Here is a 13,710-nt window from a genome sequence, read left to right on the forward strand (position 1 = left end):
ATCAAGGTCGGATAATAAAAGAATGTCAGTACTAGGTAAAGACAGTCTATTCTAATATACAGGAAAGGCGCTTCCCTAAAGGTTTCTGAGCTGTGCTTTTCTGAACTCCAAATGGCATTATTTAGCAACATATTTCTTCTTTTTTTGCTGACTTTTGCTCTGTAGAAGTAGAGAGGAAGTAGAGGCTCTTACTTGCTCAGAAAGCTGATGACAATTGCTAGAAAGGCAACAGAACACTCGGACTCTGCTTATCTTGAGAACTGTCAGAACTGCTTATCCTGGAGCAGGATAACAACTATAGAGAGTTGAGGAGAAAGTCTTGACTTGTACTTCAAACCAGCCTTTTGGTTTGAAACTTAGACAGCTTTTCACTCTAAGAATTCACAGCGATTTGATAAAAACTTGAATAAAAGTTTGAGAGTAAAGACACTGATTTGTAACTTTAAGTATTTAATTTCTCTAAAAGTTACCTTAAATATATAATCTCTATATGACTGTATACTATATTCCATTCTTTCAACAGTTACTGAATATCTGCTAAATGCCAAACAAGACTGACAGAGGGCCCTACCGATAGTTTGCTGGGGAAACAACGTAGCCATTAATTATGAAACAGTAAGACAAATGCTGTGACAGTTTAAATGCGTGTGGTTCTCCGAGAATAACTAAATTTCTTAATTCGCAAAGCTGACTGTTTTAATGAGTTTTATTTTTTAAAAATAACTCAGAGATTATGTTCATGGGCATAAATTACTAAAAAGAAACCCTAGCTGAGATCAGGGAAAACACAAACTTTGGGGTGTTGCTCACACAACTGCTGCCCTGTCAGTGGCAGAATCCAAAATTTGATGGTTTGTTTTTATAAGGAGAAATAAAAAACTTATTCTGTAAACCCCAACTAATTAATTTATTCTACTTATCTGACAGTACAAAAAGGGATGAAAAAAATAAATGTAAAACAAGGCCTTAATTTTCCTAATTATAAAACAGGGATAATAAAGTTGATAAGGAAGACTAATTTATATTACATCTAGAAAGACATCAGCACAATGCACAGTGCACAAGAAGTGCTAAATGTCAGCTATTATTACCAACATTCTACTACTTACCAGTATAAAAGTACAATATTTACTGGCTTTTTAAAAGTTGCAATCAAGCATCCACAGTGATGGCAGTTAGGACTTAAGTAAGTGGGTAGAAACCGATTCTTAAATTCCTTCTGGAGCTGAAATTTCTTGGTAGATATTTTTGTTTCCCACAGACAGAATTCAACACATCTTAAAAATTATTGCTCTCTTAAACAAGATAAGAGCCCTTTAATAAGCTACCAGTACCACAAAATAATGGAAGCAAATGTAATTTTTTCAGAATATAAATTACTGAGACCAGAGCAATCCAAGACCAGAATATAAATGACTGAGACCAGAGAAATATAATGCAAGTCACATACATAATTTTAAGTGATCAAATTGCCATATATTAAAAAGTAAGAAGAAACAAGTGAAATTTATCATAGTATGTTTACTTAACCCTTACTTAGCCAAAATATTTACATTCGTTTTTGAAATTCAGCATATTTTATACTAACAGCACATCTTAATTTGGATTAGCCATATTTTAAGTGCTCAATAGCCAGATGTGGCTAGCGGCTATGTTTCACACAGCACAGACTTAAAACTTTAGCACGGAGGGTTTCAAATAAGTAAGTCTCCCTAAACAAAGGTTTTAAATGCCGAGCCATGCACTCTCTGTGAAAATTAATGAGACTGACTCCTTATTACCAACAAAAGCGCACTACAACCTACAGCTTCACTTACTCCATCAGTCATACCACTGTTGAGGTAGTCACGATTGAGATCTAATAGTACCTCAGATCTTTACAGGGCCAAAAACAGGCCAGGTTGGGTCAAATAAGCAAAAGAGCTCCAGATTCAATAATAAGCAATGCTCTCTTCAGAGCTAATGGTTTCTAATGGTATGAGAACTGAACTAAACCAAAAACATAAATTTTTTAGAAGTTCAAACTGTGTGCTAATGCTGCCTTAAATAGGTTTTTCAAAAATCAGTTTCTAAATATGACTGAGATAGAGAAATATTTAGGAACACAAATTCTGGCTACATAGTTCTAGTATCTCTTTAACTGGGGAAAGAGAGAGTTCGTTCAGCTACTGCAACCAGGGTTTGCTGAGCACCTATTCAGTAAATGCTATACTCTAAGTGCTGAGCTGCTTGGTGGAGATGATGATGACGATGACAACGATGACAATGACTATGAACGTGTACTGAGAATCCGTCATGTTCCAAAAAGGTATTGAGCATTTCACATCGTATTAGTCATATTTCCATTTCACAGATAAAGAAACTGAGGACTAGATAGTTAATTACTTGGCTAAATCATGTCAGGAGCCAAACTGAGCAATCTGGTTGGAAAGCCATGCTCTGAAATATTATATTGCCTCATTAGAAAGAAGATACAGTCTGTGTTATCACACAAAGATCAGAATTTACTAGAGGAAGAAATATAATCCAGTATTGTAACCATTCTGACAGAAGGAAATTGAGCGCTCTCTGAGCTAAGATAGATACCAAGGAAAGCTTCTTAGAAAAGAACTGTCTATTCTTCATCTGAAAAATTGGGATATAACTACTTATCCTTAAGTGATGTTGCAAGAATTAAATAAAAGAAATAATATAAAGCAGGCACAGCACAATATCTAATAACTATTATTGTAATTATCTACTCTGTTTACTGGCCCGAGACCAGGATAACAAACTGGCCTGACAGGATATAGCTTTTACTTCCTGATATTCTTGCTAAAAGGACAGAGACAGGAAGGAAGTAGAAGCTGACAGAAGACAAATAAATATTAACTCCTGCCTCAGCACAATTCACCAACACTATGCTATCTTAGTGAATGAAGCAAGTTCTGACTTTTCACTGTCAAGAACTTCTCTATTTGAGACAGTTTACTTTCAGAGCAAGGGTTCTTAAAAATGGACCCACAGATAGTTTTTAGGGTCTGGGAACTCCTGAAATAAATACAAAATGGTGTACATGGATACACATATTCTTTTGGAGGTGGCAGGGGCCTAAAAGCCTTTTTCAGATTCTCAGAGTAAATCCCTGACACAAAAATAGGCTATCAAAATATGAAAAATCAGGCAACTATATTTAATATCCCTGGGAGGATTAAAAATCCTTTTGTCTTTAAAATCCTCTTCTATAGACTTGAAAATAAGCTATTAATCAAAAGATCTTTTGTCTTTTCATCCTTTAATACATGGCTCTGGTCTGCCATAAACTTGACAGGAATTGAGTCTGTGAAATATTCTAATATTATAACATACTTCGATTCATTCATTCAACCAACTAACCTATACTGAGATTCAGTGGTGTCAGTTACTACATGCATTAACTTCTAGACCTATCCAAGTGAATAAGACATAGCCCCTGCCCTAAAGGAGTTCAAATTAAAATGAAGACCACAATTTAAAAAATGGTGAGTACTATTACAAAGAAATAAAGTTTCTAGAAGTAAAAAGAAAAAAGCAATTAGCAATCAAGATTTTAGTGAAGGTTTGAAAAACCAGATGATATTTAAGTTGGGTCTTAAAGCATATGTAAAGTTTATAAGGTAAAAGGTATGCTCGGACAAAGGGAACAACAGGATGAGAAGCACAGTAAAATAAAAATGTGTGGCATGTTGATGGAGAGGTCCACCCACCACATGGCTTGAGAAAAGGGATAAAATCAAAACTGAGAGTGCCAAAGGAAACACAGGGTGTCTTCTCTCAAGGAGTCTGATGGTGCCCTAGAAGAAAGGATTCTAATTTACTGTAGGAGGTGGCTAAGACAAAAGAAAGGTCAGGAAGCCAAAGGAAAACCATGGAAGAAGAGCCTTCGTGTCATACTCAGAAAAGTAAGGTGGATCCAGATGGGAATAGGACATCACTAAGGGATCTGAGTTGTATTTTATACACCAGCTGGAGGTATAAGGGAAGGAAGGAGAGACTCAAAGCACAGAGTCAATGAGGAAGTTATAACAGTAATCCAGAGAAGAGATAAGGGGTTAGTAAAACCAATAGCACAGACAGGACAGATTTCAGCAAAACTGAAAGTTATTTTCTCATCTATTATATAAGCTAAGCATTAGGAACAGAACAGTGAACAAACAAATAGTCCTTGTGCTTAAGAAGCACATTGGTTAGTAAAAGATCCAAATAAAAGAGATGATTATAATAAAGTATTTAAATGCTATGATTACTATAAATAGTAAAACTATGTAAGATTTGATAACTATGAGGGTTAGGAGGTAAACAAGTCAGAGAAGGTTCCCCCTTCCAGAGGAAGTGATGTCTAAGGTGAGATTTGAAAGATCAGAAGGAGGTGATCATGCTAAGGAGATGGAAAGGTAGGAATGATTTCAAGAAACATTTCAAAGGTAGAAGAATAAACAGATAAGAGGAAGAAAAATCTCAGATTTCAAGCCTGAGTGACTAGATGAATGGTGACATCACTGAGAAAGGCAAAATAAATGAGACAAGGAGAGTGGTCAGGGGAAGACTGGGAAGTCATGTCTACTGGACATTCTCTAGAAGGCAAATGAAAAATATAGGTCTTAGGCTCAGGCAGAAGATCCAATATTTGAAAAGATTATGATATCCCACCTATATTTTAAGTTAATGGTCTTACTATTGGACAAAAAGACTACCATTTGCAACTTGGAAAGGACAGCAAAGTGTAATTTCCTGAATAGCAATGCTGATGGTTGTGCTAAAGTCCACGGCCACAGGCTACTCTCTGCTGGCTCCACGTCATGGATCAGAAAGCTTTAAAAACACAGAGTCCAAAGATGCTCCCTTGGTAAAGGCTTCTTTTTAAAAAATTGTGTGAGTGGTGAGAGCCCAACACCCATTTCACTCTAGTGCGATGAGGATGATGCTAACTAATACACGGAGCATGCCACCTGGATATGTGGCATCACTACAGGTCGGGGCACATGCAAGTACGAGAGGGGCTTCGTCTAGACAGTTTATCCTTCACCTATTTTTTTCTGTACAGCACCCTGAGGTAAACCAATTTTAAATGTTTGTTTTGAGTAAACCAGTTATGACGATTTATGCTAACAAACTGAACTAGAAACCGTTTGAACAAGTTTTTTAATTTTTTTCATTTTTCAGTTTTAATGCAAATGCCTGAATGTACTTAACTGTCAAGCTCTATGCATGAAAAACTGACCAGCCCAGTGAATTAATCATTAGCAAATGGAACTACAAGCAGTCCACTAAGTACATCCTGATCATTAAGGGAGTATAAATATTTATATTATAAAAATGATACATAGCTTGTTCTTTAAGAGATAGGGCCACCAGGCAATACATGTAAATTTTGTGTATATGGACAGAACACATTTTTGACATTCAGTTTTGCTATCTAGAAACAATGAATAAATGAACTTGGCGGGGGGGAGGGCAAGAGGTAAATAAAAGATTCAATTTGATTCTTCTGGCGAGGTGAAAGGAGTTAAAAGCAGGTCATTCTTCAGTATTATCTGTGCAAGTCCTTCATAGTTGACTTGTCCATCTCCATAAATATCCACTTCTCTTATCATTTCCTCTACATTTTCTTCATCTGTTAGTTTTTCTAAGTTTCTCATGACATGACATAGTTCTGCCACATTGATTAACCACTGCCATCCTTATTAAAGACCTGCCAAATACCTCACCAATTCCTTCTTCACTGTATATTTTATTTTTCTACCCATCATAGTCAAAAACTCTGGGAAGTCAATGGTGCCATTACCATAAGCTTCCACCTTGTTGAACATATCCTGCAATCTGGCTTCTGTTGGGTTCTGACCCACTGACTTCATGACAGTTCCAAGTTTCTTTGTTGTGAAGGTACTATCACCATTGTTTCAAATAGGGAGAAAGCTTCCCTATCTGTTCTTCAGTCAGCTGATAAGCTATGGTGTGAACGAAGGGAGATGGAGCAAAGGGAGTGAGGGTGGCTGCACTAGCACAGGGGCTGGAACAGCAGATGGGGGTGCCACCGCTGTGGTTTGGTGTGCGCTCAGTGAACTGCCAATATCAAACAGCACTGAGCCCATGAGGCTCCCAGCACCACTGCCCTGGTATTACAACTATTGCTTTTCCTTTTTTAGGTTAAAAATATCATGCTAATTTAACCTGACTGACATAATTAAATTCCTATATAGAAAATGTTGAAGGAATTATATTAAAAATGTAAAGAAAAAAATGACAAAAAGGCGTCCTGCCTCAAACTCTCATATTTTCAACTAGAAAACAACTTCATGAACCAGAGATGGAAACGCCTCATTTTCTGGCTAGTAACAAAGAACATTCTTTACCCAACTAACTCTTTAGGTTATATATATTGCTTTTCTTATCTCTTTTGATTTTCCATGGTCAAAACAAAATATTATTCTAAGAAACATACTCTTTTCTCATTATGCTCTTCTATTTCAAAATGCTTAATAGTATGCATTATAACGATCACAGAGAGGGAAAAATTAAACTGGTAAAGCACTGTATTCATTACGATTACATAGTCATTACGATTCCATATTATGTATTTTTAGTTGCAGGTTTGGTCATTGGACTGAAATTATAAATCTTCACTAAAAACCAGCAAATAAGGGGCTAATCTTGGGATCCCTGGGTGGCTCAGTCAGTTAAGCATCTGCCTTCAGTTTAGGTCATGATCCTGGGGTCCTTGGATAGTCTTGCATCAGGCTCCTTGCTCAGCCTGCTTCTCCCTCTGCCTGCTGCTCCCCCTGCTTGTTCTCTCCCTCTCCCTCTCTCTGGCAGATAAGTAAATAAAATCGTTAAAAAAGGGAGGGGGAGGCTAATCTTTTATCAGATAGCAATGTAGTAAAAGCCCTAAGCATAATCTGCTTAAATTCTTTTTTCCTGTTTTATAGTTATACTTACCACATCCTGATATATTAATAAAAAATTCAAAAGCTAAAGAGTAATACTATGGCACAGAAAAAATTGTTATTCACAATCACAAAAACCAAGATTTATAATGTAGTATCTTGAAGAGTTGGTGATATAGTGACCTAACACAAGCCATTTGTAAACGTGAATTTTAACAACATAATTTTAGCATGGGTTGATGAATCTCATTATCACATGAGTGGAGTTGATAGATGATAGACGTTTGCCTACACTGTAGATCTCATCTAAAAGAAAAGCCTAGGGAAAATATTTTCACAAATGCCAAATCATGTATAAGTGTTTTATACATTTATACTATGGGACTACAACCTAAAAACAAGGTTGTGGAGCTCTATGATTTTCTTAATAAGATAGTCACAAAATGTTAGATATGTTTTTATGTTTTAGTTGCAATTCACTATAAAGGACTGTCACTAGTATATCTTAACATTATGGTTATTAAAAGTCAGTGAAAGTTCAATTTACCAAAATGTAACTACTATTAGAAACGTCTGCACTGGCAAGAATGCCAGTGTTATGTATAATGCTCTACTTCCTATTAAAGCTCACTACAGAAACATTTCATTTATCAACAACTGTTAGAAGCAAAGCAAGTCCTAGAATATTGGGGCATATCTACAAGAGGCACAGAATACAAGTATTTTCAAATCTAGCTGTATATATACATTGAACACAATGTATACTACACATAAGGCAAGCAAAATAATGGACCATACAGAGACCATATGAAAAGTCTACACACCATTATAGACTCAATAATGAAATGTTTACTTCTTTTATTCTGAACCAAAATAAAAAATTGCTTTTCTTAAAAGATTTTATTTATTTATATGACAGAGAGAGAGACAGTGTGAGAGGGAACACAAGCAGCCAGAGAGGAAGAGGGAGAAGCAGGGTTCCCTCTGAGCAGGGACCCCAATGCAGGGCTTGATCCCAGGACCCTGGGATCATGACCTGAGCTGAAGGCAGAGGCTTAATCATCTGAGCCACCCAGGTACCCCCAAAATTGCTGTCTTAATGAGAGGCAAATATATAATAGAAGGAATGCAGAACTCTAACTTAACACAACTGGATTTGGGGTGCCACCCAGCCCTACTGCTGGCGTGATCTGTGACTGAGCTATTTTCATGAGTAAGGAAAAAATTGGACTATATAATCACCAAGGGTTTTGTTTCTGTTTTTGTTTTTTACTTAGCGTGATTTCAAGTGTAGAGGCTTTATGTAAATAGGCAAAAGTCCAATTTTTGCGCAGGAAATAAGAGTATCACAGAACTTAGAAGGCAGATAAACTCAAGACTAAATTTAAAAAAATTAAAAGCAGGGCGCCTAGGTGGCTCAGTGGTTTAAGCCTCTGCCTTTGGCTTGGGACATGATCTCAGGGTCCTAGGATCGAACCCCACATTGGGCTCTCTGCTCTGCTTCTCCCTCTCTCTCTGCCTGCCTCTCTGCCTACTTGTGATCTCTCTATCAAATAAATAAATAAAATCTTTTAAATAAAAAAATAGGGACACCTGGGTGGCTCAGTGAGTTAAGGCCTCTGCCTTCAGCTCAGGTCATTGTCCCAGGGTCCCGGGATCAAGCCCCGCATCGGGCTCTTTGCTCAGTGGGGAGCCTGCTTCCTCCTTTCTCTCTGCCTACGTGTGATCTCTGTCTGTTAAATAAATAAAAAAAATATTTTTTAAAAATAAATAAATAAAAATTAAAAACAAAAAAGAAAACACAAACAAAAAACTACATAATGACACTGTGCCCAGACTTATTTTTATGTCAAGTCATATTGTTCAAAGAGATAGATGATACTAAGGCTAATCACCGAAATTACTATGGATTTAAAGCTATGGTGCCTTCAGTAGCATTTACCTCCCCAGAATTCATGCCTCCTTCTGGCAGAATTTTCATGAAGGATACCCACTCCTCTATGTGGTCCTGGTAACAAACTATCCTTCCACCACTCCATGACAGAGTTCACGGCAAATCAATAAACTACACATCCTTGGCCCCTGACTATTTCAGAGACAGGCATGGCCCTAAGCGAGTAAGTATGGAATCTTAGGGTTTTTGCAGAACTGCCAGAAAAGAGGTACTCCACTATATCTAAAATTACAAATACACAAGGCTAAGTGTGCTACAGCCCTTTTGACAATATGATGAGAAATTCCATCTGAGAATGAACAATCCAGTGGAAGTGGAGATAAGAAATAGAGCAAGAAAACAGATTATAGCATTTAAGTCCAGTATGAAGCTCTTTAAGACCTCTTAGAGGTAGATAGAGCTGGCTTAAGGATAAGCCATCTCTACCTCTAAGAGGTCTTAATTTCACAACTCAACAAATTCACTCTCACTTAAATTAGCTTGGGTTGAATTCTTTGTTGCAACTGAAAAATCATAACAACTAAGTTTCCCTATAGCAATTAATGAGGAAAGATCATTCCCTATTTCTTTCTAGCCCAGATAAATCATTGTACAACCCCCCTTATGTCTCAATACCATCAATAAAATAAAGTATCAGCCATTACCTGCTTCAAACTGTTATGAAGGTTAAAAACAGAAAAGGTTTGTGTAAATACAAAATGATGCTTAAATCCAACACTGTGTAGATGGAAAAATGGTCTCATTTTTTAAAAAGTAATTTCAGGAGGTCATTTTTACAGTATTACCATACAGTTTCTAGGGAACAAGAGAACTAAGGAAATACCAATAGTGCCTGTTGTACTTAGATTCAAATCCAATTGTACTTAAGTCTGTTCTACATACTGCCTATGTATGAGAGAGACGATTCAATTCCAAATAAAGTGTCCTGAGACAGATTTGTATGACTGGGCAAAATAACCTCTCTAAGCACCTACACTCCTTACCTATAAACTAGGAACAATAAAATCTAACTCTACAGTTTCTGTGAGAAGCAAATGAGGTAACAGTTATGATACCTCTTTGCACAGTATATGCATCTAACGTTCTCTCCATAAAATGTATTAAATAATGTTTTTCTAATATGCTATTCAAATATCTAAAGCTGGAGGAAAACTATACTCCATTCATTCTAAGATACACATTTTTCTCAGCCTAAAGTCAGACAGTATTTATAGCAGATGCCACTGTTTATTGGGCAGTGATTTTTTTTTTTTAAGATTTTATTTATTTATTTGACAGACAGAGATCACAAGAGGCAGGCACAGAGAGAAGAGGAAGCAGGCTCCCTGCTGAGCAGAGATCCCGATGCGGGGCTCGATCCCAGGACCCTGGGATCATGACCTGAGCCAAAGGCAGAGGCTTTAACCCACTGAGCCACCCAGGTGCCCCCTTGGCAGTGATTTTTAGTTTAGTGGTACCTAAGAAAATAGTGCATCTTGCAATTAAAAGGTTGCCTTAGATTTGATGAATCAGGGTACACTGGGAAAAAAAAGAAATAGGATTCAAGGATTCCCAATTCAAGAACCACAGTACTTAAACAAAGTAGCATTTACCAAGATACATATTAAAAACAGAAATGTGTATGTGTATTTACATAGTCAGCTTAATTTTAGTTTACATACCTCTGTAGATCAACTATTTCATTGTTAAGGGTATCTAGCTCCTTAATAGCAGAAAAATCTGCAACAGGACTTGATCCTATGATGTTCTAAAAACAAAAAGTTCACAATTAAAACATTATTACTATAAAATTATATATGGTAAAGCATTAAAAATGTCCAAAAGTACTACATGGATACAGATTATTACACATTTTACAGTATTACTAATACTTTAAATTCATTTAAGAAAATTATATCTAGTGTAATTTTATACATACACACACAATTATAAACTGAGACATTTTCCCTTAAATTCTCCAAAAGCTGTTGCTCTATAATAGGTACCACCACTTGAGATCCCAAAGTCTTTGTCACTTTATTCTAGCACCTGTTTAAAACCTTGAAGTAAAGCAGATACCAGATTTATAAACTAATTCCTCCATTAAAGAATAAATTTCTTGGGGAGATGGATAGTGACTTATTTGTACTTGTGTCATGTCCTCTGACACAGAGTAAGTAAACAAATTTTTGTTGAATCTCAGAATCATAATGGTAGCTGATTTTATTCAATTCAAAATTTACTTTTGTTAAACAATTTTGGTGCCTACTCTATTTAAAGTAGAACCAGCTACTCAGCATGTTCCATAGTAAATTTTAACATCAGCATATATGAAGCTGTCTTCATATATGACATCCTTTACATATGGTTTTCTTTCAATAATGAAAGTGTCAAAATTGGTCTCTGAATGGTACCTGTAGTTAGAAAATCTAGCTGGGTTTATTCTGGTCTCTGCCATTTTACTAACTGCATGATCTTCACTATAAAACAGGGAAATAATCTCTGCCCTGCCCACTTTAAAAATTAAATTAAGTAAATAATATATATGTCACTCTAAAACTTAGTAACATTTTACAATTGTAAGGTATTACTATAATTAACCTACTCAACAGAATATGCCCTTAAGATGGATGACCTCCCAATAAGTTGCTTCCACCCTGGCTCACAAAGATCGTGAACCATTTTGATTCGTTATATATGTGGCTGAAGTCAGGACAAGAAGAGAACTGCTCCTTCAAACACCTAACCAACCTCCAGTGCTATAACCAGACTGACAAAAAAACAGAATAACCACCATTGGGAAATTTTTAAATTGAGGCCTAAACATGTAAAACTAAAATACGTTGAGGACTTTATTAGCAAAACATAAAACTTAGAATTTTATCATGGACTTAATGTATGTCATCAACTTGGACAACAGAAGAAGAAACATAAAAGTTCACAATATCCCATCTCTTCACATGTATATCATGATTTACAATTTACTAAGCACTTTCAAATCCATTAATCAATTCTCAAACTAATCTGAAAACTGGGTTGTAAGTACGGCCGATATTATTAGTAACCCCATTTTAGAGCTAAGTAACTAGATTTAAAGCACCTGCCTAAAGATGAACCCAGCTAATAGGAGACATTGATTAGGAAACCTCTGATTAAATTAAAATCTATTTCACAGTATGGACCTTGGCACTTGTATATCAAGATCATTTAGGGTAAATGAAACCATCACCCTAAAAGCAAACTTGATAAACAGGTATGTCAATAAAATCTGGCAAATAACTCCCTCCATATTTCTTTAGGCCCATTGCATTATTAGTCCTCAGATGTTTTGTCTACCCATACCAAAATTCATCTGTTAGGATTCAATTAATGCTAGTTTCAATTTTATTATTAACTACAAACTTTTATCAAATGTAACTCTTACTGTTTTACTGTGTTTCACTAATACCCCAACCCTTATCATCTTAAATTAAATTAGAAATTTTAGAGTGGATTTCTGAATGTGACAGGTATTCACTAGGATTTTAAGTCTGTCTAAACTTGATATATGTGCTAACCCTAGTCAGACAGTTTGACAGTTGAACAAAATGAAAAATCAGGACTTCATCTCACTTTTATCTCCAAGAGTAACTCCTACTGAGAAATTTGCTAGGAAAGGTCCAAGTATACCAAGAAACTGAGGACTTCCACACCTCTTCTGCTACTCCAGCTCAAAAAAGTGACTCACAGCTGACAGTCTTTCACTATTAAAAATATCATCAGATAAGAAGAATGAGACAAGTAAGTTTAACCCTCAAACAAGTTAGGTGATACCACAGATGACTCCAGAAGGCAGATTAGTGTACTGTTGGTATAGCTTGTATCACTCCTCAATTGCTAACACAGAAATTAAACTCCCATTCTAAAGTAATAAAATGGCATGCAATCAAGAAATATGGAAAAAGTTCAGCTAACAGTATATAAAGTGTAAGAAGGGCATATGGAGAAAAATGTAGCATGTCCCCTTTATTCAAAATATTTTGTCTCACCCTGTTTTGTGCATTACACAAAAATTCCACTTTGCCACTTAAAAAGCCTCTAATTGTAAAATTATAAACCAAAAACCATAATGCTAAAAAAGGCATAAAGTAAAGGTCTAACCTTGAGAGAGTAGAGTTAAGAAACTGACAGTACAAGAAAGGCGAAAAGCAGAGTGCTGCAGAATGGAAAAAATAGTCCAAACTAGAAAAAACACAGAAAGGAAAGCAATATTCAAAAAAAGATTAGTCAAAGCTGCAAAAAAATGCAGTTCTAAAAAATCAGATTATAAAGAGAAAAGAGATTATTCGAAAGACAAAACAAATGCAAACTTTAAATACTTATGGTTAAAAAGTTGGGTTAATAGATAAGACAATAATGATAAAATCCCATTTTAATGTACAATATTGATATCTGACATAATTAGCCAAAAGTGTCTATGCTCTAGTGAATGGACTTCAGACAAATCTATTAAAAACTCTGTAGAGCAGATGCAACCTGGGGTGCCTACTAATGTCATCTGCTTCAGAAAGCTCTGTCACATCTGTAGTTTTGCACTGGTGGGAGATTTAGTGGGTATAAAATGAAGGTGACAAGGTAAAAAAACAGTCTGCATAGGTGAAAAAACAGGATGAAACAACTCAGATATAATTATAGCAGAGAACACACATACAAATCTCTAACTTTTATCTTTCTGGGTGGCATCACTTTTCGTCTTTTCCACAACTTATGGAACCTATATCCTATGTCACCAGAAATCTCAAAAATTTCAGAAAATGCTCTCCCTTTCCCTAAAACTCACAAAAGAGATAATCAAATACTTATTTTATTTAAAACTAAGGATTAAAAACTCCTAGA

At 35.8% G+C, this 13,710-nt stretch overlaps 1 protein-coding gene and 1 pseudogene across 4 annotated transcripts in view; both read right to left on the reverse strand.

The window, feature by feature from the left end:
• Positions 1-13,710, reverse strand: part of EPS15 (epidermal growth factor receptor pathway substrate 15) — a 143,996-nt gene that overhangs the window by 65,760 nt on the left and 64,526 nt on the right. For all 3 annotated transcript variants that reach the window (XM_082688403.1, XM_082688404.1, XM_082688402.1), the window contains exon 12: positions 10,518-10,603. In XM_082688403.1, coding sequence (XP_082544529.1) covers positions 10,518-10,603 — 86 coding nt within the window. The remainder of the gene's footprint in view (positions 1-10,517; positions 10,604-13,710) is intronic.
• On the reverse strand, positions 5,035-6,280 carry LOC309843150 (calmodulin-alpha pseudogene; annotated as a pseudogene). The gene has a single exon. The product of its transcript is annotated as a calmodulin-alpha pseudogene (transcript).

Source organism: Mustela nivalis (assembly GCF_964662115.1).
Source record: "Mustela nivalis genome assembly, chromosome: 10".
In the NCBI taxonomy this organism is placed as follows: domain Eukaryota; kingdom Metazoa; phylum Chordata; class Mammalia; order Carnivora; family Mustelidae; genus Mustela; species Mustela nivalis.